Here is a 24,024-nt window from a genome sequence, read left to right as displayed (position 1 = left end):
CATAGTGGTCTTGATTTGCATTTCTCTGATAATGAGTGATGTTGAGCATCTTTTCAGGTGTTTGTTAGCCATCTGTATGTCTTCTTTGGAGAAATGTCTGTTTAGTTCTTTGGCCCATTTTTTGATTGGGTTATTTATTTTTCTGGAGTTGAGCTGTAGGAGTTGCTTGTATATTTTTGAGATTAGTTGTTTGTCAGTTGCTTCATTTGCAATTATTTTCTCCCATTCTGAAGGCTGTCTTTTCACCTTGCTAATAGTTTCCTTTGATGTGCAGAAGCTTTTAAGATTAATTAGGTCCCATTTGTTTATTTTTGCTTCCACTGCTGGGCATACACACTGAGGAAACCAGAAGGGAAAGAGACACGTGTACCCCAATGTTCATCGCAGCACTGTTTATAATAGCCAGGACATGGAAGCAACCTAGATGTCCATCAGCAGATGAATGGATAAGAAAGCTGTGGTACATATACACAATGGAGTATTATTCAGCCATTAAAAAGAATACATTTGAATCAGTTCTAATGAGGTGGATGAAACTGGAGCCTATTATACAGAGTGAAGTAAGCCAGAAGGAAAAACACCAATACAGTATACTATCGCATATATATGGAATTTAGAAAGATGGTAACAATAACCAGGTGTACGAGACAGCAAAAGAGACACTGATGTATAGAACAGTCTTATGGACTCTGTGGGAGAGGGAAAGGGTGGGAAGATTTGGGAGAATGACATTGAAACATGTAAAATATCATGTAAGAAACAAGCTGCCAGTCCAGGTTTGATGCACGATACTGGATGCTTGGGGCTGGTGCACTGGGATGACCCAGGGGGATGGTATGGGGAGGGAGGAGGGAGGAGGGTTCAGGATGGGGAACACATGTATACCTGTGGCGGATTCATTTTGATATTTGGCAAAACTAATACAATTATGTAAAGTTTAAAAATAAAATTTAAAAAAAAAAAAAAGAACACCAGAGATTAAAAAGGCACAGAAGCATGAGGGGTTGTGCACATTGAAAAAATTGCAGGTTTGTTGGCATGGCTGGGCCATAAGCAGTAGAGGAGAAATGATGGGAATGGAAAGGCCATGAGCTATCCTTAAGTGAGGTATGGAAGAGCAAATGGAAAGTGTGTGGTTGGAGAATGATACAGTCTGATGAGTGTTTTAAGTTAAGAAGCTATTTTAGTAATCCTGGTGTTGGATTAGAAGTGATGTTAAGGTAAGTGACCTAGTAACTATTGGAGTGGTAGGAGGGGTTGCTGAGAAGGGAGTGGGGGTGACTCCAAGTTCTCTGAACTGGAAAACAAGGCAGAGGGTGGCCTAGGAGTCTACATTAAAGGAATGTGAGGGTAGAATTTTCGATTATTTGGAATTTGAAGTAATATTTTTCTTAGGTACAATTAGATAAGCAAGTAAATAGTAGAAAGGCAAAGAAATACAGCACTGCAGTTTTCCGGGGAAATTATCTTTGCTAAAATTCATGTGATTATTAAATGATGTATGTGCATTAATAAAAATGAAAACTCAAAACTTTTGAAATTCAAGCACAGGTGATTACTAAAATAGGATATATCCTTTCTGCAGTAAAGGAATGTGAGGGCTTTTCATAACTAATTTTTCTCTCGAGTCAATAATCAAGTTTTCTAGATCTTAGCATTTTAATTATTCTTAGTGTTGTCAGTTGGCCTCACTCATTCCCTCATATTCAAGTTTCTGTTGTGGAATGATGAGGCGTCTCAAGCCTGATGTACTACTTCCGAGGCAGTCACAATAGAGGGGCCGGGTTAACTCCCACATTCATTATTAGTTACTTATAAAATATGGTCGAACTTCTACTGGCCTCTCCTACTGCCGTTGTGAGTTGTAAATGATTTTTAACATGTCCTCAGTTATTCCTGTAGTAAATCTCATATATTTTGCTTTCCACATGTCCCTTAGGTATTACAATTCTTCATTTAAAAATAATTTTCCCAAATGCACAGCATGCCTTGTTGAGCTGAAGCATGTTTTGTCTTTTTCTTACATACAGTACCATTCCTTGTCTTCTGTCGGTCCTGGCACGGTTTACCCTTAAGATTCCTGAATCAAGTGTCCAATAGAATTAGACATTGATTTGAATTAGTCTTCAGTTAGCATTTCATAAAATATTGACAAATATATGAGATGGATTTTTCAAGCAAAATTTTGAGTGTGTGTATAGTAGATGCTGTGCTGCAAGCTACAGATACACAGCCAAGTGTGCTATGAAATACCACGAAAGTCAATTACCAACCCTAGCCATTGTGTTTTTATTGACGTAATCAAGTTTTTCCTTGCCTTAATTCCTTCCAAGCCAGTTTTGTATACTTGTTGTGACAGTGTGATTCTTTAGATAGTTAAAAATCCAGTGAGAATTTGCTGAGGTAGACTATTCTACCACAAGTCCTGAGAAATCGACTTAGAAAAAAAATGTTGAAAACAAAACATTTCTTCATTTCTCCTTTTGTGAGTGTACTAAAAATGAACAGCAAGATGCAGTGTGCTAACTTTGGTACTTATATTCCGTAATAATAATACCCCCACTATTTTAAAAAATGAAACCAAGTCCTGTGCTAAAAACTGTCACTTTTTTGAGACGGTCTTTTAGGTAAATATTAGTTTGCCCATTTTACATATGCAGATAGAAAAGATAAGTCATCAGAGAATTTAGTTTTCGATTCAGGGATTTCAACACCTTTCACAAAAGTATATTGATGATAAAATATGTAACTATTTTATGGTCAAATTTTCAGATAATTACCTTCCAAGATAAGAATGGTTTTTGAATGTGATAAATAGAATTAGTCACTACTTGAGTTTTCACAATGCTTAGTTAAAAGCTTTAACTGCCACTGGGCTAATGGCCTAATCAGTGGAGTAAGAATATATGAAACAGGAATTTTTCATCAGATAAAACAACATGTTGTCCTCATTACCTTTTCCAACAGGAAATGTGATTTACCTTTTTTGAAAAATAGAAATAAGGACCTTCAATAAACTCCAACACTATTGGAGAATTAGTGATTTTTAGACTGTGTTGTCCAGTATAACCATAACCACAAGTGGGTGTTGAGTGCTTGCAGTGTGCATAGTCTGAACTGAAATGTGTTATAAGAATACACTGAGATTTTAGAATTTACCATGAAAGAAAAAAATATTTATTTTCTCAATTTTTATATTGTTTTGATGTTGAATTGACTATTTGAGTGACTGAGTTAAATAAAATATATTATTAGAATTTCAGATATTTCTTCTTATATTTTTTAATGTGGCCATTAGAGGGATAAAATTACAAATTAGCTTCAGATTTTATCACCTTTAAATATCACTAAACTAGAAGGCTGACATTTTCAAAGAAGCTGAGCAGTCATAAATTAGTGTTATTTTTTTTTTATTCTCAGCAATTTTGCAGACATATTTTACAACATTAGGAAGGCTGAGATGATAATTTCAGGCCTCAAAGAAGCTCAACTTTGTATATTTCATGTGGCCCTTTGATGCTAATCCATTGTTTTCCTAAGTCCAGCTCTTTGAGGGACCTTAAAGAAAATGTAAGAGAGGATTTAACATTGGAATTGAGCCTTTCAGAATTAGAATATATGTAGCAGGTTGAGAGCAGATAAGACAATATTCTGGAAATAATTGTTGACATTTACCAAAATATGAAAGAGCACTGTGTTTTGGGATCAGCATTACAATTTCAGAAATGTAAACTGAATAAAGTAGGAGGAAGGAGGAGTAAAGAGAGGAACAAATATTTGTAAATGGATTGAAAACATACATGAAAAGATATGTACGTTTTATTAATATTTTTTTGTTTCTGGTATATATTATAGAGGTATAGAATTGATACCATGTCCATTAATCACTTTAAAACCCAGGTATTAATTAAACCCTGAGAGGTTATTATGTATTAGGCATTCGTTCAGACAAGGAAACTATTGAACAAAAAAGACAAAACTTTATACCTTTTTGGTACTTAATACTTTATTGGAAGTCAGTAATAAAAAACAAACACATTATATACTGCATATAACAAATGTGAAATGCTATAAAGAAGAATACACCTTGGGAGGGCAGATTGCAATTTAAAATGCAGTCGTCAGGAAAGTCCTCAAAGGTTAGGTGACATTTGATCAGAAACCCAAAGAAAGGGAGAGTGGTGGGTGTTGAAAATGAGGCAGAGCCTGTGTAGGCAGGCACAGGCCTGCTTGATCCAGGAACCTGTTCTTAAAATTGGCTATTGAACAGATACTTCAGTCATCACTTGCAATCTGCACATACTTTCCATTTTGCTTTTATACTCCCTCCCTTTTTCTATGAATGATATACAATTTTATCGATATATTTTACAGTATAATGTGTCTAGAGCCAACTGCAATAAGATTATCATGTTGTTCACGGATGGAGGAGAAGAGAGAGCTCAGGAGATATTTACCAAATACAACAAAGACAAAAAGGTGAGTGTAATTTTTCTGATATTTTAAATTTAATATTAATTTAGGTGGTTTTAAGAGAGAATACAGCAAAAGTGGTAAGGGAAGATGTTTTTGGTTAAAACATTAGTGTGCTGACTATAAAGCCATACAGCTCATGGATTATATGCCAATCACTGAATTAAATGTCAAATATCTTTTGTGAAATTCACAAGTACTTTATTTATTAATAATTTATTAATTTATTAATAAAATAATTTGAACCTATATAGAGGCCTGTATAGAGGCCTATACAGAATATATTTGTTTCTTTGATTGTTTTACTGCAGAGAAAAGTATTGTACACAGGCCTGTTTTGAAAGCTCACCAGTGTAGCTGAACCTACTGATATTGTGGAAGATATCAAATGAAACTATTTTTTCTATCACTCCTACTGTCAGCTTATTTTAATTTTCTGATACTCTCCATATTTTATGAGAGGACAATGATTCTCAACTTAATTTCCTAAAATGCCAAGAATCCATAAATAAGTAATGAAAAATTATAGCTTACGTCTTATGCTTTCAGAACTTCAACAAAAATTATATATTTCACAAGGCACCCTTCAGGGTAAAATACCTATCAACTTTGCTTTTAATTAGAACTTTCATCATTGACTCATCATTAATGCTAAAGAATTGTTTTGTGAAGGATTAAAAAGAAGGAAAAATTAAATTAATACATTTAGGTAAATATACATAAGTTATATATTGGCAGGCAAAATACTGTGGATAATAGGGTAGAGTATTAATGAAAAATTTTGAAACATTTCAAAAATACCAGTACTTTCAGAGTTGACAACACATATATGTGTAACTTTGAATTGTTTACAAAATGTTTTAATACTCAACTCTATGCTACTGCATATGCTATTAAAGTATAATGTCATATGACATAAGTTTAATGTGAGGGTTAAGTTTTTTTAAACATCTAGTGACTCTGATTATATAGAAGAGCCATTCCTTTTGGAAAAGTTGATAAATGGACTGAACTGTTAATAGCCTATAAATATTTTGAGTGGTATCTTGTTATTGTGAATATTTGTTTCAGAAATATCATTAGAATGAAAAGTAATGGGAAAATACAGATGCATTAAGATATAATGTACATTTCTTACTTTTTAGTAACTGTGACTGATCGTTCAAAATCCAGGGCAGCCGCCACCCCTTGGAGGATGTCCTGACATCCTTTCCTCCCACTTCATGTTTGTTCAGGCGCCTGTGCTCTGATCCCACAGCACAGTGTCTGAGCCCTCCACGTCTCTTCACACTTATGCTGCCCGTGAGGTCTTTTCTCTGTTCACCCTCTGGATCCAAGGTCCCACATGAGTAGGCCTTTGTGTTGTTTAACTATGAACTCTCAGCATCCTACAAGAAGCACAGATTCAGAGTTAATTCTCAATACATGGCAATAAATAAAACTTGAGAGCGTCTAACAAAAGTTGGAAGCATAATTTCTGTTATAGAACAAATTCATAATCATAAAAAATAATCTGGGTTAAAGAATATTTCACTTATTTAAATATTCTCAGTGATATAAAATTACCATGTTTGGAAGAATTCAAATGTAATAAAATAAATTTAATCTAAATTCATTTCTATTAATATAATACATTTATTTCAGTATTCTTCTAATTAATCATACACTGATAATTTGGAAAGGACTTTTTAGCATCTTCTAGTCATAAGCTTGTTTTATTATCTTATGACAGAGGTGCATAAGTTCAAGCCCCAGTGCTTTTCATTTTTTAATGAATATAAGTTTAGTTAAATCATCTTTTCTTAGATTTTGATATCATCCAAACTGACAAGCAGGAATATCATTCACCTCTAAATATTTTTCTTCAAAAAGAAAGTTTCTTAAATATGGCAATAAATATTGCATTCTGGATTGCAATTTGTGCCAGAGATATATTTTAATTTCAGAGTACAAAAAAGTTTAACAAGTTTGAATAAAAGAATTTAAATGTATAAAAAGAGAAAAACAATAAACTTGTTATTTATTTTTTTCCTCTCCAAAAACTCTTTTTGCATGCAGAAGTAACACAATAACATGTCTTGGGGGCATATCATAATTTTATTTTTTTCCATAAAAGAGATTTTATGTCATAAGGAAAACAACTGTATCCTACTCTCCATTTTCACAAATTGTCTAGTTGATTGAATAAATGAAGAATTTACTAGTTGAAAGCCATTTTTCTATGTATATATCCAAAAAATGTCCAATCTAAATATTACTATCTTGTAACACTCCTTCTCATCTTTTTCACCTTTTATAGGAACTCCACGTTTTAAACAAAGTCATTTTGTGACATTCTAAACCACATAAGAAATGATTCATATCACATTCACTTTTTTAAAACTGATGAATCTAATCTTACTCAACAATCTTGCTGTTTGCCTATTAATAATACCTCTCTGCTGTAAGTACACACACTTCTCCTAAGGACATAGAATTTTTGTGAATTCCAAAGAAACTTTGAAAATTAAGTAGTCAGTGCTTTCTATGATTTTTGAAATAAATGTATAGTTAGCTAAGAAAAATTAAGATGTCCTTGGAATTAGAAACTACATTTTTTTTTAATGGGAGTCTAATTTAGGGGCTATAGCAAAGTTCCGTGATACACACTTATACATGCATACAGGTTTACATACACAAGTATATGAACACACATTTATATCTGTTTTAAATGGACATTGATTCTGTCAATCATATCTCTAGAAACAAGGGACCATGTGTGGAACTATGGCTAGCTCTCTTATGTAAAGTGCTATGAGTAAATTTTGACCACTGACAAGTGGTTAAGAAGTGATCAAGGAATGAGGAAATAGAAATCTGAACATAAACTAATTTTTTTCTAAAATCTTTGCAAATTTGCTAAGAAAAAATAGGAAAAATTAAGACAGTCAACTCTGGGTGAAGTTTTGCACACATACGTGTGCATGCATACATGTTTTTTTTAACAATGGAAGAGCTAAGTCATTATTTTAACTTAAGGTTAGTAAAGGGATATCCAGACAGATAAAGCTTATAGATACAAAACAAAGAAAGGATAATTGATGGTGATCCTTGAAAGAGGAGGGATTGAGAGATAGAGAGCACAGATTTGTGAATTAGACAATTAGGAATTGTGTTTCTGAAAACATTGTTGTGCCACATTTCATTGCACTCTGCTTCCAAGTTCAATGGCTTTTTAAATTTTCTAACATGGAAAACTATGTTAGACCAAAAATTTGTCTCTTGGCATTTGCATGTTCTTATCCACTAACAGTGATGATAGCAGACGATTTTTAAGTCACTTATGTTTTTGACTGTGTTTGTATTTTGTCAAGACAACATTATACAGTTAATTGTTTCTGCCAAGGGTGTATGTATGCAACTAGTGTGTATAAGAGAGATTTTTCCTCCATCTTCAAAATGGTTTGGGATGAACTGTCAAACCCTTTCTCACTTTCTCTGCTTATTCTGACTTCTCTACCTTCCACTCATCCACCCAGTGTGAGAGATTTGCCACCCTCAGACATGTGGATGCATGGAAGATCCTTGTCTATCTGTGTCATCTAAGGATGTGTATGACCAGTTATTTACCTGCAAAATTCATATTTATTATGCAATAAATTTATCAACTCAGAACTTAACTAGCTACATTTTCTTTCAAATGGCCAATATGTAAAACTGAAATTTGATAGGTAGTAAAATATAAACTTTCAATACTTGTAAAATTCTATATTCAACTATAATTTTACTTTAAAACATGCCTCTTAAGATGGACATTCACTTGTAGCTTAAAAATATAGAAATTGCAAAGTCACAAAGTTTGGAGAGCTTTTAAAGAAAAAAAATCTGAAAACCTCTTTTTGAATCCTACTTTCTCCCCAGGCCTCTTGCTTGGCATGAATGTGACTGAATGCTTCATTTAAACCCATTTGTCACCCAGATGACATTAGAAATCACTCAGAGCAACCCAGATAGGTGTGATGAGGTCCACCCATAGAGCTGATGAATGAGCCTGCAGATACAGAGCACAATTTAATGAGGCCAAAAGGTTTGAGAATTAGAACAAAATGTTTGGGTTCTTTTGAAATGTATTACTCTTGGGAATTAATCTACCTGATTATAGATAGGTACAGCTTAAAACCGAGTCCATGTTAATCTCCTCACACAGCTGTTCCACATTAAAATGCATTCACTTTCTAATCTTTACCTGCAACTCTGCCATTCCTTAGGGCTCAACCATGTGTATGAGACTGCCTTAAAAATGGTGCCAAAACCAAAATGAACTCTATCACAGATTCCAAACAAATGAACAAAGGAAACTGACACCAGACACAGAGTTGAAAGATAATTCCCAGGTCTAGCAAAAGTAAAGATATTTAATTTTCTGTAGATTAGCAAAGAGATTGGTTAGCATATACACTTAAGATTGTCTAGCCAGCTATAAAATTGTTCTTGGATTTTTAGGTTAATTCTCAGAATTAATCAAAAATAAAAAGACATTCAAAAATCTATAAGATGAAAATTTCAAAATAGTAAACTAAATGAGAAGAAGAAATGAAAAAATGCATATGATAGATGTGGAATAATTTTGTAAAATAAAGAATGCACAGCTAAAAAATTATAATTGCCTGACAATAGATGCTCTATTTTTTAGATTCTTTCAAATTTGATTGGCAGTCTTTTCTATTTTTTGTCAGATCCAGAAGAGAAATAATCTGTAGTCTACAAAAATCGAAAGCAAATCACAAACGGCTAAATCTGTGTATGAGTTTTATACAGTAAAAGTGAAAATCATCAACTACTTTTTCAACATATGGTAGGAAAAATAATTCATGGGAAATAATTCATTGCCTTCTTGGTAGTCTCTGCCTAGCTTCTCCATCAGGCAAGAATGAAACCTTTGGAAGGAATGTTCAATCCTCTTATAATAGAGTATATTAGACTTGTAGAATATTTAATACTCTTTAGAAATGCACTGCTTTTAAAAATTTTCATGTAATTTGGCACTTTCAACCATTTCCAAAGGATTTTCAGTTTTAGAATGGGAACTATAGCTGTGTTCATAAAAAACAAATATATTACTTGTGCTAGATTAAGATATAACTAAAAACAATAATTTTCAGTAATATTGGCCCTGCCAATAGATGATCAACTTAAAATTCAGGTCGTGTGCATCTGTGTAGTGTCCTTCTCTGACAGATTTGTTTACATTTGTCTTCTTAGAATGAAATTAGTATTGATAATTCATTACCTAAACTAAGGAACAGTTTTCTTTGGGTCTGAGTAGTTAATACACTACTTCCATACATTTTACAGAGTCCTTAATTTGATGGCTAGAACAAATCCATTGAAAAGTGAGAATAAGTATTACATTAAACAGAAAGTATATTACATGATATAGGCTATACAGTGCCACAAATACACTTGAAATAATTTCTAGGTAGAATTGTGCCACATAACATTGTGATTGCCTTTTGTTGATGTGAAATCACAGTACCAGGAAGGGTATTCTGTCCTGCTTTTCCTGAGGCTGTCTTCTCACATTGAAAGCTCTGCTTGCCATGTAGCTCCACACAGAGATCTTCCCTGCTCAGACTTTCTAGGGTGGTCCCCTTTTCCTACACACCTCATTATTCTCTATTTCAGTACCATCTTTCCTCCTTGTTTTCTTTCTCCCAGATTACCATTTTAAAAAAATCATTTCAATTATGTACTTATTTACATTATCTTGAACTCCCTTCTGTTAAAAGCTCGAAGAGGTAGGGGTTGTATCAGCTTGTAAACCTACCATTGACTCCTTAGCGGCTAAGAAGGGCTTGATGCACAGTGGTTGCTGAGTAATTACTGAAGATGCCCAACATAAATGAATAAATGTAAATATGCAATAAATAATCTCCGATAGTAAACTAAGTCTAGTCAAGGCTATGGTTTTTCCAATGGTCACGTATGGATGTGAGAGTTGGACTATGAAGAAAGCTGAGCGCCGAAGAATTGATACTTTTGAACTGTGGTGTTGGAGAAGACCCTTGAGAGTCCCTTGGACTGCAAGGAGATCCAACCAGTCCATTCTGAAGGAGATCAGCCCTGGGATTTCTTTGGAAGGAATGATGCTAAAGCTGAAACTCCAGTACTTTGGCCACCTCATGGGAAGAGTTGACTCATTGGAAAAGACTCTGATGCTGGGAGGGATTGGGGGCAGGAGGAGAAGGGGACGACAGAGGATGAGATGGCTGGATGGCATCACTAACTCAATGGACATGAGTTTGAGTGAACTCTGGGAGTTGGTGGTGGACAGGGAGGCCTGGCGTGCTGCAATGCATGGGGTCGCAAAGAGTTGGACACGACTGAGCAACTGAACTGATAGTAAACTATATATAAAACATTCATATATGATACTCAATAGCTTTGACCTTTTACAAGAATATAATTTAAAATTATATTTTTTCCTTATAAGTGGAATGTTGTTGTTGTTGTTGTTGTTCAGTTGCTGAGTTGTGTCCAACTCTTTGAAACCCCATGGACTGAAGTGTGCCAGGTTTCCCTGTCCTTCACCATCTCCTGGAGTTTGCTGAAACTCGTATCGAGTCGGTGATGCCATCCAATCATCTCATCCTCTGTCATCCCCTTCTCCTCCTGCTTTCAATCTTGCCCAGAATCGGGGTCTTTTCCAATGAGTTGGCTCTTCTCATCAGGGTGGCCAAAGTATTGGAGCTTCATCTTCAGCATCAGCCTTTCCAATGAATAATATTTGGGGTTATTTCCTTTAGGATTTACTGGTTTGATTTCCTTGCAGTCCAACGGACTCTCAAGAGTTTTCAAAACCACAGTTTGAAAGCATCAGTTCTTTAGCACTCAGCCTTCTTTATGGTCCAACTCTCACATCCATACATGACTGCTGAAAAAACCAGGCTTTGACTAGATGGACCTTTGTTGGGAAAATAATGTCTTTTTATTAATATGCTGCTAGGTTTGTCATAACTTTTCCTCCAAGGAGCAAGTGTCTTTTAATTTTATGGCTGCAGTCAACATCTGCGGTGATTTTGGAGCCCAAGAAAATAAAGTCTGACACTGTTTCCATAGTTTCCCTATCTATTTGCCATGAAGTGATGAGACCGGATGCCATGATCTTAGTTGAATTTCAAGCCAGCTTTTTCACTCTCCTCTTTCACTTTTATCAAGAGGCTGTTTAGCTCTTCTTTGCTTTTTGCCATATAAAGATATTATCTTTATATCTGAGGTTATTGCTGTCTCTCCCGACAATCTTGATTCCAGCTTGTGCTTCTTTCAGCCCAGCGTTTCGTATGATGTACTCTGCATAGAATTTAAATAAACAGGGTGACAATATACAGCCTTGACATACTTCTTTCCCAATTTGGAACCAGTCCATTGTTCCATGTCTGGTTCTTCTTGACCTGCATACAGGTTTCTCAGGAGGCAGGTAAGGTGGTCTGGTATTCCCATCTCTTTAATTTTCTACAGTTCATTGTGATCCACAAAGTCAAAGGCATTGGCATAGTCAGTGAAGCAGAAGTAGATGTTTTTCCGGAATTCTCTAGCTTTTTCTATGATCCCACGGATGTTGCAATTTGATCTCTGTTTTCTCTGCCTTTTCTGAATCCATCTTGTACATCTGGAAGTTCTCGGTTCACTTACTGTTGAAGCCTAGCTTTGGAGGACTGAACATTACCTTGCTAGCATGTGAAATGAGTGCAGTTGTGTGGTAGTCTGAACATTCTTTGAACCCCATAAACACTATGAGAAGGTAAAGGGAATGTAGAGTAAAATTAATGTTCCACCCTTGTATATGTCACTGTAAGAATTAGGGAGACTTAACTTCATATAACAGAAAAGGCAATGGCACTCTTGCCTGGAAATCCCATGGACAGAGGAGCCTGGTAGGCTGCAGTCCATGGGGTCGCTAAGAGTCGGAAACAACTGAGCGACTTCAGTTTCACTTTTCACTTTCATGCATTGGAGAAGGAAATGGCAACCCACTCCAGTGTTCTTGCCTGGAGAATCCCAGGGACAGTGGAGCCTGGTGGGCTGCCGTCTGTGGGATCGCACAGAGTCGGACATGACTGAAGCAACTTAGCAGCAGCAGCAGCAGCAAGTTCATATAAAAAATGATTGTTCTGATGGCACCTCTCCTTTCATACTAATCAGTCCAACACATAGTTTTTCATGAGTATTCTCATTATTTGTGTCAGTGAAGTATGTAGCCTTACCCAAGAGGAACAGCTGAAATAAGTATATCACTTATGTTGTGACCTCTGACCTGACAATAGTCTCTGCAGAGCTAAATTGCTTAGAAATGAAATGTATCCATAGCTTCTTCCTCTGTTATCAAATCCTGTCAGTGCATGCAGATAGAAGGGGAACCTGAACTTACTCCCTTATAATCTTAATATGCAAGGATGATTCATTGTAATTGTTAACATTTTTAAACACCAACATAATCCCAAGGGCATGTATCTTTGTTATATACCCACATGCAAGACATGTAAGAGAAATATCAGCTAGGTCTTTAAGATCATGTAAGCAAAAACTACTGCATTTCGATTTCCTTTTTAAAGTTGCTTGGTGTGATTTACTTAAACAAACTCACTGGTCACTTACTAAATTTGTTCTTTTGTCAGGCCCTGGGAAATTCCATACAGGCATATCTTATATGGACACAGCGGCATTTAGACAGTATCTTTTTCTTTGGAGTTTATTCTTAAATGCAGTAAAGCAAACCAAATTTGTCCCTCTGGGAAGGTATTATTTCAAGTTGTGTTCTTTTTGAGGCATGAAAATGGAAAATGTTACCTCATTGAATTCTGATAGTTTGACTATAGAAGACATTGTGGTCATCATCATCATCATGTCATCTTTATTACTGCAGCTAATATTTATTGTGCTTATAATTTTCCATATAATACAAAAGCTTTTCATGTATCACTTCATTTACAGTTGTAATAGCCATATGATAAAAAGGTTTTTATCACCATCAACATCATCCTCATTTTGGAAATAAGAAAACCAAAATTTGAGAAGTTAACGAGCTTGCTGAAAGCTATACAGCTACTAAGTGGCAAAATCAATCATTTAAATGTTCTGCAGTCCAAATTTCATAACCTCATGTGGAGTGTGCTGGCTAGTCCTGCATCTCTCTCTCTAGGGCAGCCTTGGGGCCATGCCAGTCATCATTTGCCCACCCAGGATCCTTCCTTCTAGTTGGATAGCAAGATTTCACGACTAAGGAACATGCTTCCCACAGCTTTAAGAAGCTAAAATGGATTAAACTAAGCCATCAAATCTTTGCAGACTTGCAAGAACCTTTCAGATCACTGGGCTTTATAAAATAAATTAAGTGTGAAAGGTACATTTGGACACTTTTATTTATTTCATAATGCTATAAACCGAGAGATGTGGGTTATTTTAAATGCTGTGGGTCCTGGTATACTTGTGAATTATGAAAACGACTGTAGAATTTTCTCCTAAAATATTCAGTCCAATCTAGTATTTTTATAGGCTTATTGCCAAAAATTTTAGTACACACAGTAAATTAATAAAACCCGTTTCTGACATCATTTTTCTAACATGATTCGATAGCTGAAGTTTTTATTTTAGTTTTATTGGCTTTCTTTCTTTATAGTCTCATTTCCATTATTCCTTGGAGATTTGCCTATTGTAAATTAAACTTGAACTCTGGGTAACTGATAATTGTTGAGGTGACAGTTTCCAGTAACTGGGTTCTGCTGGGAAACAAGAAATTCCTATGACTTTTAAAATAGGTTGACCCTGTGGTTTTGGAAAAATCTTAATTGAAGACAAGTATTTTTGTCTTCAACAAACAAGACAAAATAAAAAGCAGAGTAACAGAAGTCTAGAACTAAAGGACACATCAGTAGTGTATTATAGGAAGCAAATGAGTAACCCAGTTTGCTGGTAATTAAAAGTTTTCTCTGGTCAAATAGGCCAGGCTTAACATATAAATTATAATTCAAATTTACACTTTGGAATTATAATTTTCTGTTCAGAGAAAAATGATTTTTGGACCAAGTGAAGGCCAAATTATATAAATTGCAACTAATAATAGAGACTGATTTTTAGTTAAGTTTAATTTTATTAAACTTGTTCTCAAATTGCAGTTTATTTTGTGAATATTCTTATATAACTAAACATGAGTCAATAATTATTTTTTTATTTTCTAGGAATAATACAGCATATAAATGATATGTGTATTATACATACTTAACTTTCCTGAAGAAATTTGCTCATCTCCATTTATAAAAAGACTATGTAACAACAACAAAAAAAAGATTACGAATTTGCCATGATATAAGTGTAATGAAACAAGGCTTTGAATGCAATTATGAATGCAAGGCTTCTATCACTCTGGTTTTGGCTCTACTCTGTTATAATGAACTAATTTATATATCAGATGATATCAAAGTGTGTCTTATATCCCTCTGGGAAAACATGAAGACCACTCATTTAGCTATTCAGTTTTTTTTCATTTAATAAATACTTATTTTCATATCTATGTAAAGTACTATAATAGATACAATAGTGCAATCCTGAAACTGTTTCAACCCAGTCCAGTGTTTATTCAATTTCTAATTTCCCATATTATTTCTGTTAGAGATCTGGCCAGCAATGTGAAAAATATTTTTCAAAGCCATCTATAGCTATGTATGTTTCATATATGACCCTCACAGAAGTGAACATTCTAAAACATAGCCTATCTAACATCAACCAGTTCAGGATCATTTAGCAAATTTTCTAGGAATATTACACTTAGAACAGTGAGTCTTCAGTATGTACTTGTTCTATGGATCTAGTGTTGTGATTATAAATGCACTACTAGGCCTAAGTAATGGGATTTTTTCTCCATAAAAGCTGACTTTGCTTTCATGGAGGCCTGATTTAAAGTAATTTACTTAATGGAGACTTTAGATGAAATATTTAGCTTGTGTGACTGCACATTAAGTGTTTCAAGGTTTTTTGTGTTTTTTTTTTTAATGTCATTTTGGTTTTTTGTAAGGCCACGTAAAGAAAAGACCTCTGAAAATGCACATCTTTGAGAATGTAATTTACCTTAATCTCTAAATTGTGCCTATTTCAAGGAATCACTTTATTATTTTATTTCCCCAAATTTATAGCTAAAGAAGAATGGAACACTTAAAGAGGTGAAAAACATCAGACTGCGGGGACAGCAAACCTCTCTGTAAACTTGGCTTTGGGGTTAGTTCATTAACTCATCCACAGGGTGGCAGTCACATAGTGCGGAATAGGAGAATGAAAGTAAATCTCCCAAGTGGAAAGTTAGAGTTCAAAAATTATTTTTTAAACTATCAATTCATTGTATATATGTACTATGAAATGTTGAATATCACACCTGATTATGAAATCAATCTAGTTAAAATCTTATTACATAATTAGTTCAAATTTTTAAAGCAAAGACAAAAGTCAGCGTGGTACAGCACCTGGGATTGAAGTATAATATTCATGTGTATTTTTCATTGTCATAGAAAGAATTAAAAATTTATATCTGATTTATATTAAACTTTTTATATTTGATATGATTTATATTAAACTTTTCTCAATCAAATATATATAATATTTATCAAGTCATTTTGGAAAATTATAAGGTAATCTATAAAATCATTAATTATTTACATGCATATGTTTTGTGTGTATGTATATCTACCAAGAGACAAAATAAGTATTTTAAATATACTAGAAAGATTTTATAATTATTGTAATGGTAAGACAGTTGCTGAAACTATAGAAAGGTTGAATTTGTAATTTTTAAGATTTTAGTAACCATTGGGAGGATGTTTTCAGAAAAATGTCTTTAAAAACATCTATCACAAGGCAAATATAATTTTAAAAGTGAGTTAAAAATTATACATTTGTAATATGGGAATGATTCAATCAGTTGAGTTCAGTCGCTCAGTCATGTCTGACTCTTTGAGACCCAGTGAACCACAGCACGCCAGGCCTCCCTGTCCATCACCAACTCCTGGAGTTCACCCAAACTCATGTCCATTGAGTCGGTGATGCCATCCAGCCATCTCATCCTCTGTCATCCCCTTCTCCTCCTACCCTCAATCTTTCCCAGCATCATAGTCTTTTCAAATCAGTTAATGCATCCTACCTGTATTCAAATAGACAAGGAAGGACCTATGAGATAAATGAATAAAGATAGAGAAGAAAAAGTAAAAAAAAAAAGTGTATTAAACTTTTATTAAATTACAATTAATTATGACAGTGTATACTTTGACACCCAGCTCTGATTCTAAATTCTTTAATTTGAACAATATCTGAGGTTTCCATGTAGGCCAACAATTAGGGTCAGGCAAAACTGTAGTAAAACAAATAAAGCAATATGTTTTGTTGTTGTTTTTTACTAGTGTGTTTTTTGCCTGTGTTGTGTTTATTTGGACTGTTTGAATAACATCAGTCAAATATTCACATGGTGTATGTCTGTGTATGTCTAGCCTCTATGTTGTTAGAAATGCTTGATTTCTAAGGATGTAGATATGTAATAATAATTCATTTAGTCTTATTCATTTATGTCCTTGTACTGAAAAGTACTTTATGGAAACCATTTTATGGAATACTGTTGTGGTAAGAGAAACAACAGACAAAGCAGTGCTTTAAATCGAAAATTTGAGACATGCTTTCAAATGTTAATCATGAAAGTGATCCCCAGGTGCTTTCTAGAACATCTGGATTGTTTCCGTGTCCTGAATTCACATGACAATTGTTTAAGGTATGGCAATTAAATTGAATCATCAGTAGGGTGGCCAACCCGTTCGTAAAAATAATCCATTTAGGAGTAATTTTAACTCTGTTAAGTAGTAACACTCCACTAAAATGCACATCCCCCAAAATGACCAATTGAAGATTTTAGGAAATGAAACTAGATTTTTGTATTTTGAAGGACTAAGGGAGAGAGGGTAGTAAGTAACACCAACTTGGGTAGCAAGAGAGGGTAACACCAGGATAGGGAGAGCGGGTAGCAAGAGAGGATAACACCAACTTCTGTTAAGCTAGAACCAGTCACCTGTCTTTACAGTTTGGGGTGATTAAAACTCTGATGTATTCACCAAATGGCTTCTTGCATAACTAGCCAAGGCAAACCTGGATGATTGGCTTGAGTGAAACTTTACAAGTGAAACAACCACCTCCCCAGTGTACTTTCTGGGGCAAGGGTTGTTATGATGTGATCTCTGTGTGGCCAAGACCAGCAAAAGAACAGAGACCAGATGTAGAATCTCTTGAGATTTGTGCTCTGCAGTCATGTGCGAAAGATGAAACAGATGAAACAATTAGAAAATGTCAATTCAAACAGTCAATCGACATGAATTAGGGAAAAGCTCTTAACATAGTTCAAACCAGACCATGAATTCATGGAAAAGTGCTTTTCTGCATGTTTATCTTTAGAAAAAGCTAAACTGTTGAACTTAGAGTATTGGTTTACTCTGATTACTAAATTGGTAAAAATCAGTGTAATTCAAGTAACCATTTTATTAAATATTTGTTGACCTCATTGAATTTATTTTCTATGCTTTTATACTGTTTAAATTCAGCACCTTCCAATGAATATATAAATTACAATAATTAAACAGTATCGCAATTATATTTTAAAATATTTGCATATTAGAAGCAGTCAATATTTTAATTATTTTAAAAAATGCTCAGAGCTTAAAATATTTATTTATATGTTCCAGTCATCTTTTATAGAAAGTAAGTCATATGACTAACATCATACTCATGCATATGCATATTAAATATTTTCATGATGTGAAAAGTAGTGAAACCATCATTAAGTATAATGCTCTAAGCAACTAAACGTAGAGTGACCTCCTTTCTATATAGATTTTTGTAACCTTGTACCTATTAAGTAGAATTTTTTTTTTTGGCAGTGACTAGATAGATATGTGAATAATGTTTTAACCAGGTGAGACCGCTGATGTTGAGTTGAATCTGAAAGATGCCATTTCTGCTAATGAAACCTTAGTCATGATCCTGCCACAGAATTGAGATATGATGCAGAGCACCCAAGTACTAACTTAAATTTAGTAACTAAAGTCTATATTTAGAGTAGATTATGTGGTTTCTCTCTGGTGCCTTCCAAGTGATTTAGAGGCCTCAATTTTCTTGTCACATAAATTAACTGAAAAACATGCTTTTATTTATCTTTTATTTTAGCTCTTTTGTTTTGCCTTTCAATTAAATTTTATGCAGACTAACAGATACCCATTTTTAAATTCACCAGGTCCGTGTATTCACATTTTCAGTTGGTCAACATAATTATGACAGAGGACCTATTCAGTGGATGGCCTGTGAAAATAAAGGTAACAAGTCTGTTTACATGACCACATTTTATTATAAGAAGATGAATTTAATAGTTGTTACTTCACATATTATCATTTAAAATACTCTAAAGTTGTAGCTAATTTTTAAATCGAGGCAAGAATAAGATATGTTTTCTCTAAAGAAAACACACGAGAAACTTTGACATCAGTGTTACATTACATTATAGTATTACTTTGACATTAGTGTTATATTTTATTAAATTATGCTAGTGACTCTCATCAAATATAACTTCATGAAGAATTAAGAATCAAATAATATCTGAATTGTGTAAAACTTAGCTATCAGAAAGTGTAACATTATATGGTACTATTTTTCCTGAGTGGCTAAATTATTTTTTTAAATGTCTTATACATTCCTAGATAATTCAGACTTTGTATAGTGAACCTATATTTCACTTATACTCAGAAAAAAATGTTGTTTGAACAATGACACATGACAATAGCAAGAGCCTAGATTTATTCTCAAAGTTATATTTTGGCAGATATAAAATTATTAGATACCCATCATTGTATACTTTTAATTATTTCTCCAATGAAAACAATTTTTCAGGTTTTCTACTGCTTTCTAGAACAATGACATTTATTTTATACAATATAAGAAATTTAGTGAAGTTTCTGATAAAGCTTGTGTATTTGCTATGAGTTTACATTAATCACACATTTTCCAAACTGATCAGTGGTATTGATATTTTAGTGTTTGGTGAATTAGAAGTACTCGGTTTCTCCTAGAAAGCCATAAAATAGTTCTGTGTATTTTATTATATCATAATATGTAAACATATAAATCTATTGTGTATATATGTGTATATTTCAGGTTATTATTACGAAATTCCTTCCATTGGAGCAATAAGAATCAATACTCAGGTATGGTTATTTAAAACTTGTTTAAACTGTTTTTTCAAACTAAATTATTTCTCTGCTACTTTAAATATGCTCAATATGAAGAAAATAGGTGAAAATGAATAAATGCTTGATGTATTACATGAATAAATAATTCATACTATTTTATTTGTAATGAGTATCATGGTAATGTATTGGTTTTTATTTCATTAAAGTTCCAAATGTTTTTAAATATCTGAAACTCAGACAAAGATGTGTAATTATGTTTGTATTCTCCTATTTTAAAAACATCATAGAAAATAAATAAAATCAATTTAGTAACAATCTCATCATATAATTTTAACTTGTTTCTACGGCAAATCATTTAACTGAGTTTTCCCAAATTATAGGTTCAACACAGAAAATTAAACAATAATTATTTGCAACTTACAACAAGGAGATGGTTTTTGTACAGCCATTCAGTTGAAAACATACTTGTTAAATAGGTAGATTGAACCAATAAGTTAATTTAAATATAAATTTAATATTTATAAATTGCTGTTTAAAATCATTTATTCAGTTTTAAACATAACTGAAAGTCTACAAAATAGACTAAGTCAAAATTTAGCCCAAATAACATGGCTTTTGTGGAAATGAATACTGAATATGTTGAGTTTTGAAATGAAACAGCAGCTGCATTCAAGTCTGATGTCTAGTTTTGGCACAGTATTTCATTTATTTTTGATATGTTTAAATGTAGTTTTGAATTTCAGCCAAACAATCTGTGATATGAAAACAAGTATGTGGCTGCTTTAGTATTTCCAATTTGTGCAGTTCCATCCAGTAAATCACAGAGCCTTACATAGTTTAGATTAACATAAAACAATTCACAGGGAACTTATTTCACTTATCCTTGGCTGTACCTCAGAAAGAGAATGTTTTGTTAGGAGGAAAAAAAAAAAACAAAACTGGGGTAGATACATTGTATAAATAATACAAGTCAAATATTGTTAATTCTGAGTATGCAGACATACCATTTATGGAGTACCCAAAGTAGAAATTGAATGATTATATGCTTAACACTCTTAATAATTTTAATTCCATCTTCATTTTTACCTCTAGGTAAATTTTTCTCTGTGGAGTTTTTTTTTTTTTTTTTTTAAGAACTGCATTCCTAGTTATCAACGACTTAAATTTTTTAATGTGTTTTTATATAGGAATATTTGGATGTTCTGGGAAGACCAATGGTTTTAGCTGGAGACAAAGCTAAGCAAGTCCAGTGGACAAATGTATACCTGGATGCACTGGTAAGCTAGGCTGTTCAGTCAAAGACTGTTATAACAAAAGCACACAGCTAACTTCTATTTCTCTCTAGCTTCCATTTCTCTTTTTCTCTTCATGAAACCCTTTCAGAATTCCTTCTATCACAACCTTCTTTGCTAGAATTTACATAATTTACTTAAAAATCTAGACTTGTGTGCAATAGAAAACCAGAGATGTAAAGTGTTATTTTTCAATTGTCATTGAGGATATAGAGTTTCAAACCTCCAATCTTGAATTTAAGATCATTCTAATAATTTTGTGAAGTTTTATGTAAAAAAAAAATCCTAAAGTCACATGAATTAGTAGATTTTGAACAATTGTGAAGAAACTATTTTTAAAGTAGATTTCAGCTAGCAGAAGCTTGTAGCTCAGATGGTAAAGAATCTGCCTGCAGTGCTGGAGACCCAGATTCGATCCCTGGGTTGGGAAGATCCCCTGGAGGAGGGCATGGCAACCACTCCAGTATTCTTGCCTGGAGAATCTCCACAGGGTCGCAAAGACTCAGACATGACTGAGCAACTAACACTTTCATATTTTCAGCTAGCAGGAGTCTGTCTGCTGTCTCCTCCATATTTGAGATAGCCTCCATATCTCAAACCAGACTCAACAAAACTCAAAAGTACTTGCAATTAGATAAACAAATACCTTATCCCACCCTGGAACAATCACAAACCTAATCACCTCTTCGTATTATAAGTTCTTGCTTAGAGTCAACCTTAAATACTTATGGAAATAGCCCATTGAAGTGATCCAGTCTGATGTGAAGTAACAAATACAAACATGTTAAGTTGCCCACTGCACAGTGGGAATTGTAGTACAGGCATGCCATCGTATTTCAGAGCAGTGGTTCTTTCTCAACTGGGGGCAGTTTTGCCCCTCAGATCACTTGGAGATATCTATAGGTTTTATTGATTGTCATGACTGGGATAGAGTTTGCTACTGGCATCCAATGAATAGGTGTAAGGGATGCTGTTAGACATTCCCACCATGTACAAGAGAATCACACACATCCCCAACACACTCACGCGTGCACACACACACACACACACACACACAAAACAAAGAATTATTCAGCTCAAAATGTCAATAGGGCTGATATTGAGAAATCATATTTTAGTATAACTTTTTCTTTCCTAATATGAAATTTATAAATAGTAATAAGATTTATTCATATGCTTAACTTAATTAGAGAAGACTTAATTAACAATTTTGCTAGTGTAACATCAGAGAGACTTACAATACTAAGCTCTGAAAAATAGGTGCTGATTCAGTAACCCCTTTTCCTACTTGGAGTTTAATTATATGCTGATACTACTTTCCTGAATACAGTGATGAACCCACAGGGCAGAATGCAATCTATTTAGAAAGAATTACTTATCATTTGGTTCTTGTAAAATAAACAAATACAGGAAGTTTAGGAGAAAAACAGGCACTATTAGCAGCCTTGCACGCTAAGAATGATAAAATGAAGCTTGCTTACCTCAAACCCTTGCTAAAATTACTGTCCAGTGTTCCTTCTTGACATCACATATTTATTTAAGGTCACATGGTCATCTGAAGCTGTGGTCAAAATGTTTCACGCATTCAAATCCATCACAGGACAGAGTATGATAGGAGGAGTCAATAATTATTCCCTCTTGTATTTCCTATGAACCAGAAGTTCATTAACCAGCATGTCTGCATTGTTGGTGAGGTTCTTGCAGATAGCATAAATGACTTTAGGAAGCGATTTTAGTTTTGAATCTGCTGTTCTGCTAGCTGAGACTAAATGTAAAAAAAAAAGAACAAAATGAGACACATTAATTGACTGGTCAGTGGATACATAGTGCATTCTTTCTTCTAACTTAAGACTCAAACATGACCCATTTTTATTTCCAGTTACTTGTTTATAGTCTTTGCACATAGCACATTCAAAAAATAATCTGGTCAGATTCACAGTTTTTTTTTCTTTTTTTTTTTTAAAAAGGTAAAAATATTGCAAGACAAAAACATAATGAGAAAAATGGAAAGAACTCTAAAAATCAGAAGAAAGAGGCCACATATTTGGTGACAGAATAAGGTTAAAAAGATGGTATTGTTTTAGCTAAATATATGAGTCTAGGTAAGGTTTCTACAATTGATGTGCAGAGAAATTACAGAAAGGAATAGCAGTATGAAAATTGGACAAGTGCTATGTATATTGAAAGGATGATACTTTGGTCACTTTTGCAGATAATGGAAGGTAAGACTAGAACCAAGACTGGGACAGTATTGTGGAAGGTTCATTTTATTTGAGAGATAAAATAAGATTCTTTAGAGGAAAAGAATTGCACTCTGGAAACTCAATATCAAATAAATTCCAAGATAGCAGATATCTTGTTTCATTTCTCTTCTTAGTTCTCTAGAAACTTGCACAGTGCCTTGGAATTGAGTGCAGTTTATAAGTTTGTCTAATATGTTAGAAGCCTTGTATCTCATTTGGGAGCACATATTACCATATTTAGAAAAAATTTATGGTATTCTGTGTAAATGTGAAAGTGATGCAAAGAAAAAGATTGCTTCTATTATGCCATGTTAGTTAGTTCAGTCGATCAGTCGTGTCCGACTCTTTGCGATCCCATGAATTGCAGCACGCCAGGCCTCCCTGTCCAACACCAACTCCTGGAGTTCACTCAAACTCACGTCCATCGAGTCGGTGATGCCATCCAGCCATCTCATCCTCTGGCGTCCCCTTCTGCTCCTGCCCCCAATCCCTCCCAGCATCAGAGTCTTTTCCAATGAGTCAGCTCTTCACATGAGGTGGCCAAAGTACTGCAGTTTCAGCTTTAGCATCATTCCTTCCAAAGAACACCCAGGACTGATCTCCTTTAGGATGGACTGTTGGATCTCCTTGCACTCCAAGGGACTCTGAAGAGTCTTCTCCAACACTACAATTCAAAAGCATCAATTCTTTGGCACTCAGCTTTCTTCACAGTCCAACTCTCACATCCATACATGACTACTGGAAAAACCATAGCCTTGACTAGACAGACCTTTGTTG

General features: G+C 34.0%; 1 protein-coding gene across 8 annotated transcripts in view; it reads left to right on the top strand.

Moving 5' to 3' along the window:
- CACNA2D1 (calcium channel, voltage-dependent, alpha 2/delta subunit 1) overlaps positions 1-24,024 on the top strand; it is a 530,781-nt gene that overhangs the window by 441,741 nt on the left and 65,016 nt on the right. For all 8 annotated transcript variants that reach the window (XM_010848132.1, XM_010848138.1, XM_010848135.1 and 5 more), the window contains exons 12-15: positions 4,375-4,479; positions 18,764-18,842; positions 19,678-19,727; positions 20,900-20,989. In XM_010848132.1, coding sequence (XP_010846434.1) covers positions 4,375-4,479; positions 18,764-18,842; positions 19,678-19,727; positions 20,900-20,989 — 324 coding nt within the window. The remainder of the gene's footprint in view (positions 1-4,374; positions 4,480-18,763; positions 18,843-19,677; positions 19,728-20,899; positions 20,990-24,024) is intronic.

Source organism: Bison bison, unplaced genomic scaffold (assembly GCF_000754665.1).
Source record: "Bison bison bison isolate TAMUID 2011002044 unplaced genomic scaffold, Bison_UMD1.0 scf7180017864260, whole genome shotgun sequence".
Classification (NCBI taxonomy): Eukaryota; Metazoa; Chordata; class Mammalia; order Artiodactyla; family Bovidae; genus Bison; species Bison bison.
Note: the sequence above shows the minus strand (reverse complement) of the source record. Positions and strands in the feature narration are given on the sequence as shown.